The following is a 21,595-nucleotide window of genomic DNA, read 5'->3' on the forward strand; positions in this document are numbered from 1 at the left end:
ACATAAAAAGAAACAAAAGTATTGTGTCCACCTAAAACTAATACACACACACACACACACAGTTTATATATATACATATAAACTGTAGATCAGAACCAGGTGCCATGGTGCACACCTGTAATCCCAGCAACTCAGCAGGCTGAGATGGGAGGTTCACAAGTTCAAAACTCAGCCTCAGCAACTTAGCAAGGCCTTGAGCAAATCAGCAAGACCCTGTCTCTAATAAAATATAAAAAAAAAGGGGCTGGGGATGTAGCTGAGTGGTTAAGCGCCCCTGGATTCAATCCCTATACCAAAAAAATCATCAATTTTTAAATAAGTAAAGAATTTGAATAGAAATTTCTCCCCCCAAAATGTATGCAAATGGTCAATAAGCATATGAAAGGTGACAATGCTANAAAAAAAAAAAAAAAAAAAACAACTGAGTCAGCAGCCAAACAGCTAACTGTGAGCAAAAGAACCACCCAGGGCCAAGAAAATACACTAAGAAGATTCTGAAGATTGGGAAGAAAACACAAGCCCAGAACTTCACTAAAAATGAAACGCAGCAAGGACTTAGTTGAGGGTCTGCACAAAGCAGATGACTAGGAAGGAACTGTCAGCTGCAGGGAATGGCAGCAGTCACATAGTAGTAGGAATATCATATACCTAGGTCCTTCCCCAAAGCCAGTTTCCAAGTTGTGCCCAAAACCTAAACTTAGTTTATTGGATCTCAAAAGCTTCTTGACATCTCTTTTATTGGCATCATCTGAAATGGGTATTGTGCTCTCTTCTATTAAGAGGTAGCCTAACACATTCCAGAGGAGGTGGCTGGAGTAGGGGACTCTGGGGTTGGGGGAACAGGGGAGAGCCTATCTGTGCTCTCTGGCCTCGATCTACATGCAGGAAACACATGGACCTGAAGCACTTCCTCCACCACCCACCCACCCTCATTTTCTGAAGCCAGCAAAAGTCCATAGGCAACTACTAGGCAAAGTCTCTAGCATACCTGTCACCTCCCATACACTGTCCTGCCTTCTCTTAGTCTTATATATAATATCTAGCCCATCGAGACCTGCACCTTGCTAATGGACTTTAAGAAGGGCAGTATGAGGGAGAAACAGAGGAGGAGACAAAGCTGGATGGCTCCATTTTCCACCTCCACTCCCACACATTTAGCCTCTCCACTCCCCACTAGTCTTCCTTCCCTCTTTCCTAGGATTGCTGGAATGATTTGTTCTGAACAGCGACAGGTTTATAGGTTAGCCGACACCTCTGCTCTGTGGAATTTTAATTAACTTCTCCCATCGTCAATATGCTAAGGAATGGGGTCTCCATTTTCTGGGGTCAGCAATGTGTTTCAGGTCCTGCTATATCAGCCGTCAAATTGAAGAATTAATGACGTGGCTAATCGGCTCTAATTCTTAGGAAGAAAAAAGTTTGAAAGGGAGTTGTAGAAGAGAGCAGGAGGAGGGGTACAGGCTCTATGGGGTGAGGAAAAAGAGGTTGAAAGGGGCTGAGGAAAGGGGGGACTATCTCACTCATAAAACAAGTGACTGACTGAACCCAGTGCTGGAGGGTGACAGTCCTCCAGCTTTCCCAATTCCATGCAGGTGTGGAGTGAAGGACAAAGATGGGAAAGATTCTAGGAACTACTGTGATTTAAAAGGTACAGGAGAGAGGCAGTGTACCCTGCTGGGGAGGACAGAGACCCTGACTTAGTTCAAGAGAGCTGAGAAAGCAGAAGTCAAGCTGGGCATAGTGGTGTACACCTGTAATCCTAGCAACTCAGGAGGCTGAGGCAAGAGTATTGCAAATTTGAGGCCAGTTTTAGTAACAGTAAGGTCCTAAACAACTTAGCAAGACCCTATCTCAAAAAATGAAAACAGGTTGGGGATTTAACTCAATGGTAAAGCGCTTCTGGGTTCAATCCCCAGTACTTGTGGGGTGGGGGGAAACCAGAAGTCAGGACACAAAGATCACTTGTTTAAGGGGTAGGGTAAAACCATCATAAAAAATGTTACACTTCTACATTTCCAGTTTCTGTTTCTTCACATCTATTTATCTTTGGGTGAGGGTCCAGTAGGATACAGGTCCCAAGCCTCTCCTGACAATTCAAACCTACAAGGGATAAGCCAGAGGACATTTTCCAGAAGGAATAAAGCAGAAATGTGAGTCATGACAGCAGACTAGATGCTGCTGTCACTTTCCAGGGATGCTGAGAGGCCTTTGCTTTGGAGGAATCCCAGAGGGCATCTGCTCTGGAAAGAACACCTCTGGTTACAGCTGGACTCTTAATTACATTCCAATATGGTATTTTTTCCTTAATATTTCTGAGGTTAGGTGCTTAGGAAATTAGCTCCTGGAAGGTTATCTCAATCCCATGAATATATGAAAGGGCTTAAAAACCTCAAGTCTCTGGAGAATTAAAAAATCTTCAAGAGAGTGGCTCAAAGCAACCTAGAATGCACAGCTAGAAGATTTTCTAGCTCATCTGACCTAGTAAATAGTAAAGCAAAAGCATTATTATATGAAAAAATTACACCAAAAAATGTCCCCTTACCTGAGCAATGGGCTGATAGCAATGGACCAAACTCTGTCTTCAGTCTGGATGGTGTGTAAGCACTGCCCCAGTCGGCCTGAGGCCAAAGGCCATACCTGGAAACAGGAAAGGAGATGTTCTCATTGGCATTGCCTGGGATTAAAGGAGAGATAAGGTATAGCAGGTGGGGATGACTGTACATAGGATGGTAGGGAAATGGAGAATCCTTTCTGTCCTGTACACACAGAGTTCAGGGTATCAGCAGAGGAGCCTCTCCAGCCTCTAGCTTACCTACTACCCAGACAGACTCTAACTCCCAGTTCTAACCACCCTCTTTTACTTCTGCTTAAGAACCTTCACATACCAGCCAATTTTATACCAGGGAATTAGAAGTTCCACATTCCTCAGCTGAGACTTGACTAGAAAGGGGTGGGAAGATGAGGCTTGCCCCTCTCAGCAATGCCCCCACCCAATGTTTGTGTTTTTTTTTTTTCTCCTCTCACCAAAAATTTACTTTGGGCAAGTAGGAGAGGAAGGAATATCAAGATGCGCGTAAGGGAAGACATGAATAGTTAGAAGAGTAAAAAGAAAACTGCAGGGAAGGAGAGAATGGAAGAAGAGAGTCTTCAAAGCAGGAAGGTGGTATGTTGTTGTTTGTTAATAATGCCCAGGATCCAATGCTATTCATGTCTGCAGGGCATTTAGCACCTAGTGTCACCAAAAGTAGCAGAAAAGCTCAGCTCTCTTAAGCTTCCATATCTCCTACAGGTTAAAAATATTGCTTGAAGCACATTATCTGGTCCCTATCAGTCAGGAATGTACATTAGCAGCCACTCTGGGCTTAACTCTAATCGACACTCACAGAGCCCTCTTGGCAGCCAGTGCATTTAGAAATCTCCCCCTTCACCTCACCCTACCCAAGATGACACACACAGGAACATAAGCCTCTAACCAAACAGAAAGGAAACCTCAAATGTAGGGGCTGTCCCCAGAGGAGATCCCAAGGCAGCCAGATGGATCAATGACCTCTCAAGGTTCCCGCAGTGCTATAAGAGGAACACACCCAATGCAGGCAGGACCTTAGATGGAAGAACTTCAAGGAAACATTCCTTCAGTTTAAGGGGTAGGTGATGGAGTGGGGGTGGTTCTGCTTTAGGGTCACATGGTATCTCTTCCCTATAAAAGGAGAAAGTGTTTCTTAGAGTTTCTCTGTGTGATGGGAGTTGGGGGTGGGGTGATATATAACTTTTCCCAACACTGGGGTAAGAAAACAAATTTAACAAGAAGATCCTAAATGAGGGGGAAGAAAAAACAAACAAACAAACAAGCAAAAAGGTAAATACCATAATCTTCCCTGGAATGCCAGAATTCCAGCTTATTCTTTGGACTCTATCAGTCCCTTGACAATAACTAGATGTACTTCTGTCTTCCTCCGTTAGACTGCTCCATCTTAGAAGATAGCTTTGACTTTTCCCTGCTATAAACAAACACCCTGGGAGGCAAGTTCTTGTTTGTGGGGGTGGGCACTAAGAACTCTAATTTACGAAAATCTCTGGGGACAGCCTAGGCCCAAATTCACTAGTGCACTCCACAGAGAAGATTGGTAGATTCCTAGATTCTGTGAACCACAGAACAAGGTTCCTAGTCTCTGGGAGTGGCTCAGGAAGCATGTTGCTAATTCCAAGTATAACTTTGGGAAAGTGACCCTCCCAGCCTGCCACAGCAGCAGAGCATCCTTCAGCAAACATGAGTATCCTGGTACCTGAAGGACAAGGAGCAGACACAGTATGCTGGTCATATCTTCACCCTCAATGGCCAGATTCAAAACAGACCCAACCTGGAAAAAACTAAGGGTGAATGGACATTTATATAGCCCTTTAAAAAGCAGATTAGGTGCAGCAAGAATGACCAAAGTCTTTTGACTCAGGAATTCTAATGCTGAGAATCTATCCTAATAAAATAATCCTAAAACAAAGAAAAATCTAAATGGTAAAATATTCCCTTTAGTCTGTGGTTGTAGAAAAAGCATGTATAGGGCTGAGGTTCTGTAGCTCAGATATAGAGTGCTCATCTACCATGCGTAAGGCACCAGGTTCGATCCTCAGCACCACATAAAAGTAAAATAAAGATATTGTGCCCACCTATAACTAAAAACTAAATATTTAAAAAGAAAAAAAGGAAAAGCATGTACAGACTTTAGAATCCAACCAATCTGGGTTTGAACCCTAGTTGTTACTTATTATCTTTGATCTTAGGGATATTTCATAACATTTTAGCCTCAGTTTCTTCATATATCAAATGGAAAATTATCCCTTCTCTCAGGTTGTATTGCGGAAAAGTGAAGATAAGCATAAATCACCTCTCATAATATTTGACCAATATATCAGGCATTCAGTGAAGGTGATTCTTATTACAAGGTCCTTGGATCCAGGAAAAAAATCGGTGCAAACATTCACCCACTAGAAAAAAAGTGGTAAGTAAATGATGCTTTGTTCATGTTAAAGCCATTAAAGAAAACATGAATAATTTGTAATATTATGAAAACCCTACTGGGCACAGTGGCACACACCTATAATTCCAGTGGCACAGGAGACTGAGACAGGAGGATCATGAGTTCAAAGCCAGCTTCAGCAGTGGCAAGGCACTAAGCAACTCAGTGAGACCCTGTCTCTAGATAAAATACAAAGTAGGGTTAGGGATATGGCTTATGGTCAAGTGGCCCTGAGTTCAATTCCTAGTACCCCCCCCAAAAAAAGAACACCCTTATAAAATAGAGTAGATACAGGAGAGAGGGATAGTACTGGGGATTGAAATGGAGCAAATTATGCCATATGCATTTATGAATTTTTCAAAATAAGTCCAATTGGGCTGGGGTTATGGCTCAGTGGTAGAGTTTGCCTAGCATGTGTAAGGCCCTGGGTTCAATCCTCAGCACCACAAATAAATAAATAAATAAAAGTATTGTGTCCAACTACAACAAAAAGAAAAAAAAATAAGCCAAATTATGTATGACTATAATGTCTAATAAAAATTAGAGTAAATACAGCAGAGTATGCTGGGTATCCAAAATATATTATGAACAGAATTATAAGGGGGAAAATTTACCCTAAAGGATAAAATGAGAAAAATGAATCAATATATCATCAGAAAATAAGCAAACCTATGCTTTGAAAAATGACTAAAATCAGATTTTAAAAAACAGATCAAGTGCTCCCTCCTTCTTAAAGTTCCCCCTTCTTATCCAGTGTGCTCTCTCCTTCCTCTGAACTTTCAGGTCCTTCCTAAGAGCCTTATACTTCATAGTCTTGGCCTCTTCCCATCAGTTTCAGGGACAAGTGTACATGTTTGAACCCAGAAGCTGCCTCTTCCTCACCTTTGAAGACCTTGGGTGCCTGGTGCACCAAGTCTCACATATAGTACGCACTCATAACGATGAATCAAACAACAGAAAAATAAGAGGAAATGGAAAGATGATCAGTACCAGCCCAGGCACCAAAAACATAGGCTACAATTTGTTGACATTTGGGACAAAACTGGCCCTACTAAAGCCCAGAGAAGCAATCCAAATTAAGTCAAAGAAAATCTGAAACTGGGAAACAGGGAAGGAAGAAGGCTCTCTGGGCAGTTCCCAGCTCAGAAATCTTGCAAAGAGAATGTTTCTGTCTCCTTAACCCCATAAAACAATTTTCTCTTTCCTAAAAGACAGTATATATTTGGGGAACTCCCCAAAAATAATCTATAGTGGTTTATAGGCAAACATCACTTATAAATTCCTATGTAGGTTTAGGTACATTAGAAGTCTGAAGAAATAGCTATAGAATTGCAGATGCCACTGAAAAGAAATGGAGAGTTAATTACAGACAAATTTGGGCTAGGAAAAGAAAGGTGGCTGAATGTAAAGACAACAAGAAAAAGGAGGAAAACCCAAGTAGCATCCAGAAAGCCAGAAAAGATGAATTGGCTGGGAGAGCATTTGGGAACCCCCCAAAGAGCCAACCACCTTTCAGGAGATAAAGAAGAATCAGAGAAGAGAGTTCTGTCAGTGACCCATAAGAAATTCTGAAAAGGAAGAGGGTGAACTGTGTTGCAATTTTAAAAGGAGAAAGTACCTATTTTAAATATTTTTTAAAAATTAAGTCACTGGGCTGGGGTTATGGCTCAGCCGTAGAGCGCTCGTCTAGTATGTGTGAGGCCCTGGGTTCGATCCTTAGCACCACATAAAAATAAATAAATAACATAAAGATACTGTGTCCAACTACAACTAAAACATAAATATTAAAAAAAAAATCTAAGCCACTAAATAGGACTGATTTAGTACTTATATATGAAATGAACCAAATAACCCACATAAAGTTGATATTATTCTCCAACCCTCAGATTGCTTCACTTGGTCACAAAGCTCAGGTTTATACTGCCCTGGGTGTCACACCACAGAAAAAGAGATGTCATTAAAAAGGAGGAACTGGAAGAAGCCTGCAGTCAAGACAGGAAGATGCCAGAATGAGATAGAAATATCTAGGTCATATATGCCACAAAATGTTTCTATGCAAATTTACTTTTGAGCAGTATGACAAGTTAAGGCCAATATCTTTACAAAAAATGCTACAAATACAGTGACCAATCAGAAATATGAAATAAATATGAGGCAGGGGAAGAAGCAAATGACAGGAAAATCAGTTTGCCTAATTGCTTTAAAATATTTGTGTGATTTTTCCCAGGTTTCCTGTATTGGTGTGCATTCTTTCTGACTAAATCAAAATGTAAGGCAAAAAACAGCAAAGAGAGAGAACATATTAATCTCTTCTTTTTACATAAATTAGCAACACAAAGAAGTAAACAGCAGAGGGTACACAGAATCAGAAACATTATTGAGTAAAAACTGCAACTTCCCTCTCTGTATGACTCAGTGGCCCATTTGCTGACACCAGCAAACATTTTGCTCCTGTTAGCACTATGGAGCCTCTAGATACTATAAAATAGATAAGCAAGATACTCCTGGGCCTCCTGTACCACCAACTTAATTATCAGCAAAGTTCCTACAGCAGCCTCAAAGAACCAGGCCTGTTTCCTGGCTAGGACTGCTGTATGTAGGCATGGAGAACTTTTCTGTCTCATGAGTATGAGCCTATTTGACCTAGATATGGATGAGATGGGTTCATAAAGCAAAGGTCACACTGTTTATCAGCCTCATTCTTTTATGCATTGGTGGATGGCTGGGGACCAGGCATTTTGACAATGACACAACAAACAACACTCTTTTCTCTCATCATCTCCACTGCTTACTGACCACATCACTCTCCAGAAAAGCAGTAAAAACATATTTTAATTATCATCCTGATTGCTTATAAACAAGGTGGTGAAAAATTAATCTCCCTAAATAGAGAGAAGCAAAAGAAGGGAGATTTTAAAATAAAATATTGGGGTTAGAACTCAACCCATAAACTTGAGGAAACTCAGCTCAAAGAGGAAAAGCTGGCCAGGCCCTCTGTTTTTGAGTTCACGCCACATTTCAAGTGAGTGGCAAGCTTCCCAGCCACTGTCCACTCGTTTCCTAGTCCAGCTGGCAAGGACACAGCCTGGCATGGCAAACTGTGCACCAGAGAAACATAAGTGAGTTCTTTATTGTGTTGTTTCTCCCCTGCCCCCATCCAGTACTCTCAGCCAATCCCACCACACTCCCTATAGACAGGAGGGAATAACAGTACATAAAGGGGAGACCACCTCACCTTGGCTGTCCTGTCCCTGGAGCCACTCACAATGATGCCCCCCTTGCAGTCCACACAATTCACCTCCTGTTCATGAGCTGAGTACTTGACAGTGAAGGTGCTGTGAATCTTATGGACACCAATCTTCCCATCTCTAGGACAGAAATAAGGAGAACATCCCCAAGAGTCAATTATTCTCTCCATAGGAAGAGAATAAATCTACAAAAACAGCCCAAGTCTCCAGTGACTCCAAACTTGCTAAGTGTTAAGCAATTTGGTCCAAAAGATGCTGAGCTTCTAGGTACCTTTACATCTTCAGCACGCTTAGGGCTGAACAGAACTAGGACTAAAATAAATTTCACCCTGGCAAGTATCAAAACCAGCTTCACTCTGCATTAAAGGCTCTTCCTGTTTTCCTTCTCCAGCTAACCCTATTAACTGCTTTTGGTAAAACTCTGCTTTAAATGGAAAAAAACCACCAGCCCTTCTAGTACTCCTTCTCGTCCCTTTGGAGTTGTGGTGGGGAAGTCAGAAACAGACACAAGTCCCCCAAAGAACACTACAGAAGAGGGTGGAAGGAGAAACTTGCAGCACTTACCCTCCTGCACTGATAATATGTGAGTTGGCCAGCACAAAGTGACAAACATCCTCATCATGCCCAGCGAAGACTCCCAAGGGCCGACGATTCAAGCTGGCACCATCTGGGCGGAACTTGTAGGCCAGGATGAAATTAGCTTGGGATATGTACAGAGAATCATCCTCTAGCTGCATCCAGGGCATCTGACTACAGAGATGGAAGAGAACATTTACAACTCACCAAGATACATCAAGAAAACCTGACTTCCCAATTTTTTAGAGACCAATCCCCAATCTACCAAGGACAGCTTGCAAAGCTAACAGTTCACACCTTAATCCCCATATCAAAACTGCCAGCCCTTGGCTACCCATAGAAAATCAGAGTGAGCTTTGTGGTGACCTAATATTTGGACCTTGTTTTTTTTTTTTTCTTCTTTGTAGCACTGAGGATCAAACCTAGGGCCTACACATGTTAGGCAAACACTCTACCAACCCTTTTTGGACTTTCTAAAAGAGTCAAAATTGCAAGACCAACTAAATCTCTCTTTTAATTAGAGAATGCTTAATATCTGAATAACTGGCTACCTTGGTTTTTCATGAGTAAGTAGAGCTTATAAGATTAAAAGGTTAGGACTGGAGTTGTGGCTTAGGGTAGAGTGCTTGCCTAGCATGTGTGAGGCTCTGGGTTCGATCCTCAGCACCACAAATAAATTAAAAAATAAATAAACAAAGGCACATCAACAACTAAAAAATATTAAAAAAAAAAAAAAAGATTAAAAGGTTAAGGAGTAGGTAGAGTCAAAAGCTCTTCCAGACAAGTCAAGTAACTTTCATCCTGCATCCTTACTGATGTGTAAGTGCTAAAGGTTCCAAGACTAAAGGTTCCAAGGCTCCAAGACTTCCACATATACCCCTTTCCTAATAGGTGAGATAGGGTGTCATGGAGAAAGGAGAAGAATGAGCCCCAAGAAGCCCCAGTGAAAGCAATTTTATAAGCGAAAGGAATAAAGCCATTCAGGAAAGGATGCTAATGTATTGATACATGTTTGATCCTCCGAGGATATCTATATTGCTAAATTGAAGGATAAATGTGGTGATAGCTACAGAGGTCTGCTACAGTTCAGGGGCCATAAAGAAAGTCAGTTTTCATAGCATCTGATGAAAGAAATCCACAAATAGCTAGAGTTCCTTTCCAATCTGTAGGAGGAAGAAAGGTTAGAAGCCACAGGCCAGTCTCATGGCACAGAGTGAGCCTTAAGAAAAAAGAAGACTCTGCCAGATACTAGGTTTTCTGGTGGAAACTAAAGCCTTTGCCAAGGTAGATATACCACCTGTCCTATCCTACCTTGAGGTCCTAGAGCTACCAGGTCCCAAGAAAAGCACAGGGACATCTGAGTCAACCCCATATACAGACATCATCTCCCACTGCCAAGCCTGTCTGAGCAAACTGGGCTGTTTCTTCCCCAGGTTCCTTAAAACAAGCGTCATGGGAATGTGGAAAAGTTCTGCAAATTGACTTGACGGGCCATTAAATGCAGCTTGGACTTTGTAGTAACTTAGTTTCTGCTCATGAGGGATTTTACAAGGGTGTGCATATATTACATGGAACATGTGTAGACTGTGTATAAATGCTTGCATTCTCATTCATTATGCACATTCCTCTTCAATATCCTTCGCATGAGTGTGTGGCCCACTCAAGTAGGCAGCAAACAGAGGGGGCTGGAATTCATGCGCTTTAGAGCCATCTGGTAAACAGCATTTGCCTAGGACAAGAAACCAGGTTCATGCCAGGTGAACAGTGGAGAATCCCAGGGCAGCCTGGTAACTATCCTATGTGTTTATTTGCCAAACTACTGGAATCTAGCCCAAAAAGACAATGTCAGGGACAAAACATTGATAGAGAAATAAACTCTACTCTCTGAGGTTTCTTTTTATTGTTGTTTTATTTTGTTTTTCAGTACTGGAAACAGAACCCAGGGGTGCTCTACCACTGAGCTATATATCCCCAGCCTTTTTTTTTTTTTTTTTTTTTGAGACAGGGTCTCACTAAATTGCTAAGGTTGACCTAGAAATTGAGATCCTCCTGCAGCCGACTCCAGAACTGCTGGTAATACAGGCATGTGCTACCATGCCCAGCATATTCTTTGGTATTAAGTATGGTTGGAGTAGGGAGAGTCAAAAGACACAAGTGGGAAGCAAAGGATAAGTCCTTCATCTCCCATAGCTTCTTGACCATCACCACTAACATATAAGTCACAGCAACTGATACCAGTGAAACCAGTGGATACCAAGCAAAGGAGAAGGTCATCAGATACCAAAGCCTACCTGCATCTATCAGCACAGGGAAAGGTCAGTCCAGAATGAGGACTGATGCCATTTCCTACCCGTTGCCACCAACCAACAAGAAGCACTTTTTTGGCAGGCAATCAAATAATAACTATAAATAATTTATGCTGACAGAGCATAAAATTTGTGACATTAACAGTGGCACAGCCACCATCTAAATTTTCGGGCACCTTTTCTAAGTTCTACCTCCTGTAACATATACATCCAATCATTTAGATACTATTTTTGCCTCTTAATAATAAAGAGGAGTTGGATCTAGGGATGTAGCTCTGTGGCAGAGCACTTGCCTGGGATACACAAGGCCCAGGGTTTGATTCCTACACTTAAAATTAAATTAAATTAAAAAGTGCAGGAGAATGTTAAAGGAAGCCAAGAGTGAAGAAGTAACTCCCTAAAACGAAAGATTTAAAGAAAATAATTGTAAAACAAGATAGACTGGAGCACTGACTTCATTTATACCTTTTTTTTAATATTTATTTTTTAGTTGGACACAATACCTTTGTCTTATTTATTTATTTACTTATTTATTTATTTGGTGCTGAGGATCGAACTCAGGGCCTCGCATGTGCTAGGCGAGTGCTCTACTGCTGAGCCACAACCCCGGCCCCTTCATTTATGCCTTTTGATGAAGTAAATTTAATAGAGGTCCCCTCTGCATGGTAGAATTAGAGGTAATTTTTATTTTCTTTTTTATATTTTTTAAATTATTTTTCAAACCTCTACAATAAACATTTATTTTTTATAAAAATATGGCATTTGTGAACAAAGTACATTTTTTATAATCCTTTATTAAATGTGAAAATAAGTCGTCCCTCTGCTGCACCCTTTGTGGTATTTAAAGTATCACCAGTGCCATCGCACCCAAGATAGTCCCCATGACATTTTAGTTTTCATTATGATCTTTGGTCCCAGGAAGATTTTTTTTTTTTTAATATTTCTTTAGCCATTGATGGTCCTTTATGTTATTCATTTATTTATATGCGGTGCTGAGAATTGAACCCAGTGCTTCACACATGCTAGCCAAGTGCTCTACCTCTGAGTCACAACCCCAGCCCCTGGTCCCAGGAAGATTTTAAAGAGTGAAAAGCTACTTGCCTGCACCTCCACTTGAGCAGAATCCCCTCTCGGCAGCGCCCCAGCCTCCAGTTCTGGGACACCTTCACCCGTTCCTTCACTGGGACATTGCTCATCCTATGTCCAAACAAAACAGAGAATCCAGTCACTGCAAATCATTGCCAAGAAGAGAAAATTCTATGGGCTTACTGAATCAAGACTTGGGAACATCCGGAATATAACAAAATGTAAGTAGAGGGATTAGGAGTCCAGGAAAGCATAACTCTCCTTTCTCCATACTTGGATAACAAAGAAAGCCAAGAAGAAAAGCCTACCCTTTAAACTACTAAAAACAACTATCGTGATACCAAAGCAATCTAATAGAGAATAGATGATAAATAATGTTGGAATTCCTCAGTACCCATACTGGGGGGAAAAAAAAAAGGACCATGATTCCTACCTCACACCAAACAGGAAAAACAAAATAGATCATAAATATAAATCTAAAACTATGAAGCTATCACATGAGCAAGTTTTCTTAGGACACATAAAGCAATAACAAAAGAAAAATCTAATACATTAGACTTTATCAAAATTGAAAACTAGTGCTCACCAAAACAAATACACAAACTACAATCTGCGAGAAAAGATTCATAAAAAATGTTTATCTGAAAAAGGACTTGTATTCAGATGTTTATATATATTTTAAAAGACCAATAAGGGTGTTTCCTAGATTGGTGGTAGATGGTACAACCATTTTGGGAAAAGATCTGGCAGTTCATTATAAATCTAAATATATGAACTAGTAATTATCCAGAAGAAATAAAAACATATGTCCAAAAGAAGACTTACAGATGTTCATAGGAATTTTGGTCATATTAGCCAAAAGCTGTAAATAGCCCAGGAATTCACCAACAGGAGAATAGATAAATACACTGTGGTATGTTCACATAATGGAATACTTCTCAGCAACAAAAAAGGAAAGAAGTACAAATGTATATAGTAATACAAATGAGTAACAAAATATATTATGATGATGAAAGAAACCTCAGAGTTCATATTTAATGATTTCATTTATGTGAATTTAACAAAAGGGTTATCTAACCAATGATGAAAATAATCAGAACATTGATTATCACCAGGGTAGCAAAAGGGACTAACTGGGAAGGAACATGTGGAAACTTTTCCATATCTTGAAGGGGTTTGGGTTATACAGGTGTGTATGCATTCATCAAAACTGCATCACCAGGAGCAGTGGTACATGCCTGTAATCCCAGCGGCTCAGGAGGCTGAGGCAGGAGGATTGAGACTTCAGAGCCAGCCTCAACAACAAGGAGGCGCTGAGCAGCTCAGTAAGACCCTGTAACTAAAATACAAAATAGGGCAGGGGATGCAGCTCTGTGGTTGAGTGCCCCTGAGTTTAATCCCCAGTACCAAAAAAAAAAAAAAACTGCATCAAATGAACTACTTAAAATTTGAGCATTTGTTTTACTCAAATATAACTTCACTATGTATGAATTTTTCTTTAAAAAAATACCCATAAACTGGGCTGGGGTTGCAGGTCAGAGGCAGATCACCCACCTAGCATGTTGGAGCACTGGGTTGGATCCTCAGCACCACATAAAAATAAAATAAAGGTATTATGTCCACTACAACTAAAAAATAAATATTAAAAAAAATCTAGGGGCTGGGGATGTGGCTCAAGTGGTAGCGCGCTCGCCTGGCATGCGTGCGGCCCGGGTTCGATCCTCAGCACCACATACAAACAAAGATGTTGTGTCCACCGAAAAATAAATAAATAAATATTTTAAAAAAAAAAAAAATCTAATATGCTCTAGTAAATTATATGTATGCATCCTAAGTGTTTAGGGGTAAAGTGTACTGGTATCTGCAACTTACTTTTTAAATGCATGATTAAGCAAATATAGCAAATAATTATAGAATCTAAGTGGTAAGTATATGATGTCATTGTACAATTCAATTTTTTTCTGTTTAAAATTTTTCATTCAAAAAATACTGGAGAGGAAATATAGTTTGGTTTTGTTTGTTTTTGGATGAGGAAGGAAACAGCAGAAGAGATAAGGGCACACACCAGCAACAGGAATGGCATTGTTGGGGTGGGTAGATGGAAAAAAATACTCAAAGCCTCTTTGAGAATACACCTTTAGATAGAATTTTGAAATCATGGGCAATTTGAAAATCCCATTTCAGGACACCACATCTCTCCTGTCTCCTTGGCTTGCTCCACTGGACAATGCAAGGTACACTGATTGAGACACATAGTAATAACTGCCATGTCTGCCTCAAAATTCAGTGGCCAAGGAGAGAGAGACACATTTCTCCAAACCTCTATTTATATATTCATATTTATCATGCTATACTAAAAGCCAGCAAGGAAGTCTTGCTTTCAAGATTCTAATGGATGTACATTAGAAAGGATGGTTTTGGCAGGCAGAAAGATACTAACCATTTCTAGATAAACCATACTCTGCCTTCTTTCATTTATTTGTATAGACTAATTATTTTGGTTAATAATGAACACACAGGATTTTTAAAAAATGCACATAGTATGAAAGGTCAACAATGAAAAGGCAAGTCACTCTCTAACAAATGGCCAAGATTCTCCCTCCTTTCTAGAGGCAACTACACACTGCAGGTGCATATATATTGGAGTGCATGTATTCCTACATCTATCCCATTTTAATTTAAAAACAACAACAACAATAGTAGTCCACTATCCTACTCATGGCTTTCTTCACTTAACAATATATGGTGGGAGTCATTCCACAGCAATACATTTAGATCTATCTCATTTTAACAGTTGCACAGAATTCCATTGTGTGATTCAATTATAATTTATTTCCTCAGCCACCTACTTATTGATATTTAAATCAATTCCAGACTTCTGCCAATACAAACTATGTGGCAAAAAATACCTTTGTATCTCTATTTGCATGTAGAGAAAAATATTAGAAATGGCATTGAATAGGTCAGAGGAAACTCTACATTTTTAATCTGGTAGATGCTGACAAATTGTTATCCAAAACAAGACGAACCAACTTTCACTTTCAATAGCATATTAACTTGTTTAAAATTATACAAATTCCCCATATATCCTTCATTCAGCTTCCCCTAATGCTAACGTATTTTTTTAGTTGTACATAAACATAATAACTTTATTTCATTTATTTATTTTTATGTGGTGCTGAGGATGGAATTCAGTGCCTCACACGTTCTAGGCAAGTGCTCTACCATTGAACTATAACTCCAGCCCTAATATTAACATCTTATATAACTATTTACACATTTGTAAAAATTAAAAAATTAGCACTAGTACATTACTGAAGCATTTAATAAAATTTGGATTTTATTTAGAGTTCATCAATTTCTTCACCAATGTCTTTTTCTGTTCCAGGATCCAATCTAGGATTCTACATTATATTTAGTCACCATGTTTCCTTAGTCTCTTCTGGCCTAAAACAGTTTCCAGTCTTTTCTTATTTTTCATGATATTCACACTTTTTATCTAATTCCTTTTTTTTTTTTTTGCGGGAGGTACTGAGGATTGAACTCAGGGGTACTCAACCACTGAGCCACATCCTCAGCCCCATTTTGTATTTTATTTAGAGACAGGGTCTCACTGAGTTGCTTACTGCCTCGCTATTGCTGAGGTTGGCTTTGAACTCACGATCCTCCTGCCTCAGCCCCCCAAACCACTGAGATTACAGGTGTGTGCCACCATGGTCAGTATCTTTGTAATTCTAATAAGTAAAAAAATACTTATTTTCCTCCCTGTTTAAACATGTATTTTTTAATTATGAAAAAGACTGAATATCTGGTCATATGTTTAAAAACCATTAGTAGGGGGCTGGGGATCAAATTCAGTGGTACAGCACTTGCCTAGCATGTGTGAGACCCTGGGTTGAATCCCTAGTACTGCAAACAAAAATAAAACAAAATTTTAAAAGCCACTAGTATTTATTCTGAGAAATACTTGTTCACATTCTTTGTCTCAACTTTAGATTTATGGTTGTTATTTTTGCTAGTTTATAAAGACTCCTGTATATTTGATTGTAAAGTTTTTTCTAATTTATATTTTTTTCACTTATAGTATTATATCTATTCAGACATTTAACTTTATCTTTTTTTTTGGGGGGGGGGGGGTTCCAGGGATTGAATCCGGGGGAATTTAGGCACTGAGCCACAACCCCAGAACTTTTTACTTTTTTTTTTAAATATTGTTTTAGTTGTAGATGAACACAATACCTTTATTTATTTTTTTATGTGGTTCTGAGGATTGAACCTAATGCTTCACATATATTAGGCAAATGCTCTACCACTGAGCCCCAACCCCAGCCTCTTTTTACTTTTTGAGACAGAGTCTCCTAAGTTACTTAGGGCCTCACTATGTTGCTGAGGCTGTCCTTGAACTTGTAATCCTCCTGCCTCAGCCTCCCAAGTCACTGGAATTACAGGAGCACATCACCACACTAGGATCAGTGAGTGTTTATTGATAGAGCAATTATGCTTCCTTTATTACTAGTTCTGTTCAATTATAAGACATTTAGAAATAGGCAATAAGCAAACCGTCTTTGATTTTCAAAAGAGAAAGCCACAAATGGCCTAAACTGATATGAATTTAATATATAAAAAAGTAAAATTTCAAACAAAAGAAATCATCACTGGGGCCAGGGTTGTGGCTCAGTGGTAGAGCATTGCCTAGCATGCGTGATGCACTGAGTTTGATCCCTGGCACCACATACAAAAAATAAAATAAAATGAATGTATTGTGTCCATCTACAACTACAAAAAAAATTTTTTTTAAAAAGAAATCATTACTTAATTATTGTTGTTCAGTCTTTTTCCCTTTCTCCCTTATTAGAAGGGAGAAAGGGAAAAAGAATATACATGTCTAAAAAGAACACTGGAATGATATATTCTAAAATAAAAATAGTTAACTGTGGATAGCCAACCTTAGATGGTTTATTTTCTTCTTTGTGCTTTTCCATATTTCCCAATTTTTCTACAATGTAATATTAAAAAGAAAAATATTCCTTAAAATAATAGGGGTGGGGGCTGGGGTTTTAGCTCAGTGGTAGTAGTGCTTGCCTAGCACGTGAGGCACTAGGTTCCATCCTCAGCAAGCACCATATAAAAATAAATAAAATAAAGGTATTGTGTCCATCTACAATTAAAAATATAAATAATAATAATAATAGGGGTGTAGCTCAGTAGTAGAACAAGCTTAGCATGTGAGACATCTGGGTTCAATCCCCAACAACAAAAAAATAACAACAATAAATACTACTGATAAAACTGGACATTTATGGCCAAGTGTGGAATCCTCCCAGTCGCTCAGGAGGATTCCAAATTTGAGGTTAGCCTGAGCAACTTAGCATGACCCTGTCTCAAAACAGAATAAAAAGGGCTAGGGATGTAGTCCAGTAGTAGAGCACTCTTGGGTTCAAGGGTTCAATCCTAGTACCACAAAAATAAATAAATAAACAAATAGTGGGCATTTATCAATAAAACAACAACAACAAAAATCTGATTTAGATTGCCATCTCATACTACAATAAATTCAATAAATTCAAAACAATAAAAGTCAATTTAAAAGAGTTTAACTAGACAAAAATGAAATATATATAATCTCAAAAAAAGCAGAGACCGTTTCCTGTTTACACAACTAATAGAAATCTATCAATTATAAAGCACTCAAGTTTGATTCTATTAAATTTTAAATACTGCACGGGGGTGGGGGGGACTATGAAAACAAAAGCAACAGAGTAAGGGAAAAACCTTTAGGGAACTGATAAAAATATATCAAGAAAACATCCTACCTCCAGTACCAGTCATCCATGTTCAGCAGAGGTTTTAGAATAGTCACATGGTGTTCACATAACAAAATGTTGGGGGAAACATCCCATAACACTAGTTTATAGACATGTACCTTAAAACAATTATTAATGTACAGTCTCACATCAAATAAGTGGAAAGACTCAACTAACTTTTGGTGCTATAAAAGGTTTAGGTTTACAAATCACTGGTAGTATGTTTAACTGGTACCATCTTTGAAAAAGGAGTTCTAAGATAAAAGTCATTAAATGATAACTTCTGATCTAGTATTCTTTGAGCACTAGTTCAAAGAAATAATTCAAAAGAAAAAAATACATTTTTGCAAAGATATTTATAGCTGCAGTAATATATTAGACCTTAAATCTGGAAAGAGCCCAAAAGCCTGTCTGTGGAGAGCAGCATTCTAATGCAATGGAATATACTGCTACTAGAAATGACAATATGAAAAATGCAAAACATTTTGGAAACAACTACTGTGTAGCAACTAATGGCCATTTTAAAACTAAGTCAAATTTGTAAAGGTGGAAGTGAGGAGACACTATACAAAATTATGTCTCCATAAATAACAAGGTCAGAAGATGTAAACAAATGGTGCTTTAGGACAATAATTGTTGTCAGTTATATCGATTAAGTAAAGTTATACATAAAGCACAGAAAGCAGGCTCAAGAAACCGGAATCTGTATCCCACTGTGTGTTATACACCTCCAAGTAACTAATTTCTCTAATTGTCCATTTCTTTGCCTATGAAATGAAGATAATGTTTCACACAATTGTGGTGTTTTAAAGATGACATCTAAAACAGAGTAAAGGTATGAATTACTTCAAAGGGGGTTAATTATTTTTACATAAATAAAAATAAATGTAGAGTTAATATCCACTAATGGTATCATCACAAAAGTTGAGCTAATAATCATTTTTTCCTCCAATTAACTTAGTTGTAACTTTCAGAAATTGTTCCTTTTGTATCAAACATTTTGTCTTTTAGGTTGAATGGTTAGAACTAGGCATACACATGTTAAGACAAATCTTTCACTGAATTCTCCCAGTGGATGAATGTAGTCCCTGATTTCACTTTACTAGAGAGCAATCTTCACTGCCAGATTGAGAGAGAACCTAGGACAGAAAAAGAGAATTGACAGGATGGACCAAAAGAACTGACCTCTTACTGAAAAAGAATAGACTGCTCTGCCAACTCTTATCTGCAAATCTCTCTGGGATGTAAAAAGAAAGGTTGTTGACAGTTGCTCCTCTTCTCTTGAGTTAGGTCTAAATGAACGGGTGAAGATGATGAAACTAAAAATTGAATATTCTGGATCAAAGCAGGAAGATGGCAAGGGAGAAAGAATTCACATATTTCTTGAATTCGGATAAGGACAACATTTCTCTTATCTCCCTGGTCACTTAACTGCCATTTGGTGACACTTGATCACTTGAAGGCTTGATCACAGCAGCAAGAAACTTTCAAAGTTGAACTTTAGAAGCTGCTACCAAACAGCAGGTGCAGGCACCCTCTCCCAAGGCGAATGCTATAATCAAATACTTGGCTTTAGTCCCTCAAATCAAATTTTGACTTAAGAAAAAATCAATCCATTTGGCTTTGACTTGAGAAAGAATTATTCCACTTGACTTTTAACTCGGTTAAAGCATTTAACAAATCAACTTTCTCATTCTTTGTCCAGTTGTCTTTGATGGTTAGTTTCCCTAGCCATTAATCAAGTTCCATTTATATTTCTAATGGCTTTAGCACCTGAAAAATCAGGAGGAATTAAAAAAAGAAAGTCTGCTTTCTCTGAAAACAGTATCTCTCACCCTGCAGGGACCTGCCATTGTCCAAAGGGAGAACAAGGCAGCAAAAGAAAGTCCCTGAGTGGATGACAGCAGGTGTCCCTTGGAATTCTGTAAGGTCCCTTGACCCCACCCTTGATATGGCCCCTGGCTAGCCATTTCCCCCATACCATTACTGATGTAAAGTGAGGGTGCTCCCTTCAAAAAAAAAAAAACGATTAGTGCCCTGTAAATAAATTTGCCTGTGGCTGTTAATGCACAGAGGAATCTCTAACCTGGTGGTGGGCCTGGCTGAAGTTACATTTTCTCAGCCCTATTCTCTTGCCTCAGGCTCCTTTTTTCACTACGCCTCTTCCTTTTCTGCTTTCCAGCATGTAGTCACCATTTGACTGCATTCCTAGTTTGACTGCATTCCTAGGTGCCTGGCCTATTTTAAACAATAATAATACAACATACATCCACAATAAGTTATCTGGCCCCTTAAAATCTTGGCAAGTGAGTCCATAAGAACAGAAATCAATCCCCTCTCCTCACTCACACCCCAAAACCAAAAGCAAATAAATAAACTTAGTCTGAAGAATGGTGGCTAGGGGGCTGGGGATGTGGCTCAATCGGTAGCGCGCTCGCCTGGCATGCGTGCAGCCCGGGTTCGATCCTCAGCACCACATACAAAAAAAGATGTTGTGTCTGCCGAAAAACTAAGAAATAAATACTAAAATTCTCTCTCTCACTCTCTCTCTTTCTCTCTCTCTCTCTCTTTATAAAAAAAAAAAAGAATGGTGGCTAGGAGAAGCAGGAAGAAACTTGGATATATCAGAGAGGTCTTAAATCTAGTAATCTCTAAGATCAGAAAACTCCTGGAACACAGATCAGTTGCCTTCCCTGCTCCATCTTTTTAAATTTTTATTTATTTATTTTTATTTATTTTTGGTACCAGGAATGATTGAACCCAGGGGCACTCAACCATTGAGCCATATCCCCAGCACCTCCCCACTTTTTTTGAGACAAGTTCTTGCTAAGTTGCTCAGGACCTTGTTAAATTGCTGAGGCTGGCTTTGAACTTGCAATCCTCCTGCCTCAGCCTCCTTAGCCATTGGGATTTCAGGCACACTTGGCTCCCTGCTTCATCTTGAAGCTTGATTCTCCTTGATGCCACCCATGCTGCCTAATAGTATGACTGGCATGACTGTCCTAAGCCTAACTGCCTGCCAACTTGGAACTCAGGGAAGGAAGGTACAAGTGTAGAACAAGACCATGTCAAGGGGCAATGGTCTAAGCAAAATGATGCTTGGGGGCTTGAGATTTTAACAGTTTTTGTTTTTGTTTTTAATTTCATATCTCTCCAGAAATCAGATTTCTCCCTCATATTGCCTGTACCCACCAGTTCTACCAATATTGAGAATTTGGCTTTAGTGTACAAGTATTTAAGCAGCCCAAGATGAGAAACTTGTGACTCTTCATTTAAATTTGTATTAGATTAAATCTCCCAACAGACTCAGAAATCTGTTGTAATTAAGTCTAATTAAATTTCAAAAAAAAAAATCAATGAAAAATAATTAATAGTGTTAAATTGCTAGCCATTCTGCTAAGGAACAGGAAATAGCCCTAATATCCAGGGTAAAGTGAGACTGTAGAAAACATGTATGGGACAGGAACATGCACAGAAGGACATGAAGCTGATTGGGCCAACCCACATCTCCTTTGAAAGGCCCCCAAATGCCAACCCTCTTTTTTTTTTTTTTTTTAGAGAGA

At 39.1% G+C, this 21,595-nt stretch overlaps 1 protein-coding gene across 7 annotated transcripts in view; it reads right to left on the bottom strand.

Annotated features, from left to right (window-relative positions):
- The window catches only part of Fbxw4 (F-box and WD repeat domain containing 4), a 101,977-nt gene that overhangs the window by 67,139 nt on the left and 13,243 nt on the right, over positions 1-21,595 (bottom strand). For 6 of the 7 annotated variants that reach the window (XM_048807200.1, XM_048807201.1, XM_048807203.1 and 3 more), the window contains exons 2-5: positions 12,244-12,339; positions 8,825-9,010; positions 8,248-8,380; positions 2,543-2,637 (exon numbers count right to left, since the gene is read on the bottom strand). In XM_048807200.1, the coding sequence (XP_048663157.1) occupies positions 2,543-2,637; positions 8,248-8,380; positions 8,825-9,010; positions 12,244-12,339 (510 nt within the window). The remainder of the gene's footprint in view (positions 1-2,542; positions 2,638-8,247; positions 8,381-8,824; positions 9,011-12,243; positions 12,340-21,595) is intronic. The other variant, XM_048807199.1, reaches the window with a different exon arrangement.

Source organism: Marmota marmota, unplaced genomic scaffold (genome assembly GCF_001458135.2).
Source record: "Marmota marmota marmota unplaced genomic scaffold, marMar, whole genome shotgun sequence".
Lineage (NCBI taxonomy): Eukaryota > Metazoa > Chordata > Mammalia > Rodentia > Sciuridae > Marmota > Marmota marmota.